The 711-nt window shown below is 41.1% G+C and overlaps 1 protein-coding gene across 1 annotated transcript; it reads left to right on the top strand.

Annotated features, from left to right (window-relative positions):
• Positions 1 to 133: 133 nt before the first annotated feature.
• LOC100569077 (adhesive plaque matrix protein-like) lies at positions 134 to 479 on the top strand (the record flags this gene model as incomplete). Its single annotated transcript, XM_003248918.3, has 1 exon — positions 134 to 479. A coding segment is annotated over one exon (231 nt), but the record flags the coding sequence as incomplete, so codon positions are not given.
• Positions 480 to 711: the final 232 nt, after the last annotated feature.

Raw genomic sequence — 711 nt, 5'->3', positions numbered from 1 at the left:
AAGTATAAAATATCATTACAATATTTTAATTACAGATCACTCGCAGTGTTTCAACACTGCAATGTGTCTGACTGTTGTCCAGAAGTGAAACCACATCGATCGTTTTTTTAAATAATAATTTTTACGTTTTTTTTTTACAGCAGCTTTGGCGTACTCTTCTCCAGCCTACCCGTACGCATACTCGGCTTACCCATCGGCTTACCCGTACTCGTACTCGTACCCAGCTGCATACCCGACCGCTTACGCCTCTTACCCGAGCTACGCTTACGCTCACGATGACGGCAAGTACTGGCCAGGCAAATACGAGGCAAAGGCATACTACCCAGCTTACAAGTCCGCCTACCCCGCGGTTTACCACTACTGAACACACTCTCCCGACAACGCTTTCCAAGTCTTCCGGCAACACACGTAGTTTTTAAGATAATTTTATAACAATTTTTCAACAATAAAAATGTGATCTTTTTTTTTCAACAAACCAACGAGTCGTTTTATATGTTTCATCGTTTTCCTTGGTATACCTATTACCTATACATCATAGTCGCGGTAACTGCGGTATATTATATTAACTGCACAGACCACTGTTGCAGTGGCGTCGACAGATATTGCTATTTGATTATTTTGTAACCAATGTAACCATATGTACTAGTTGGACCCGTGCACTTCGTTGCCCGTAAAAAGTAGCAACTCTTAAAAAAATCATGATTGTTCAAC

The sequence above is a fragment of the Acyrthosiphon pisum genome, unplaced genomic scaffold (assembly GCF_005508785.2).
Source record: "Acyrthosiphon pisum isolate AL4f unplaced genomic scaffold, pea_aphid_22Mar2018_4r6ur Scaffold_16148;HRSCAF=16808, whole genome shotgun sequence".
Lineage (NCBI taxonomy): Eukaryota > Metazoa > Arthropoda > Insecta > Hemiptera > Aphididae > Acyrthosiphon > Acyrthosiphon pisum.
The sequence above is the reverse complement of the archived record's forward strand: the minus strand, read 5'-3'. Positions and strand labels throughout refer to the sequence as shown.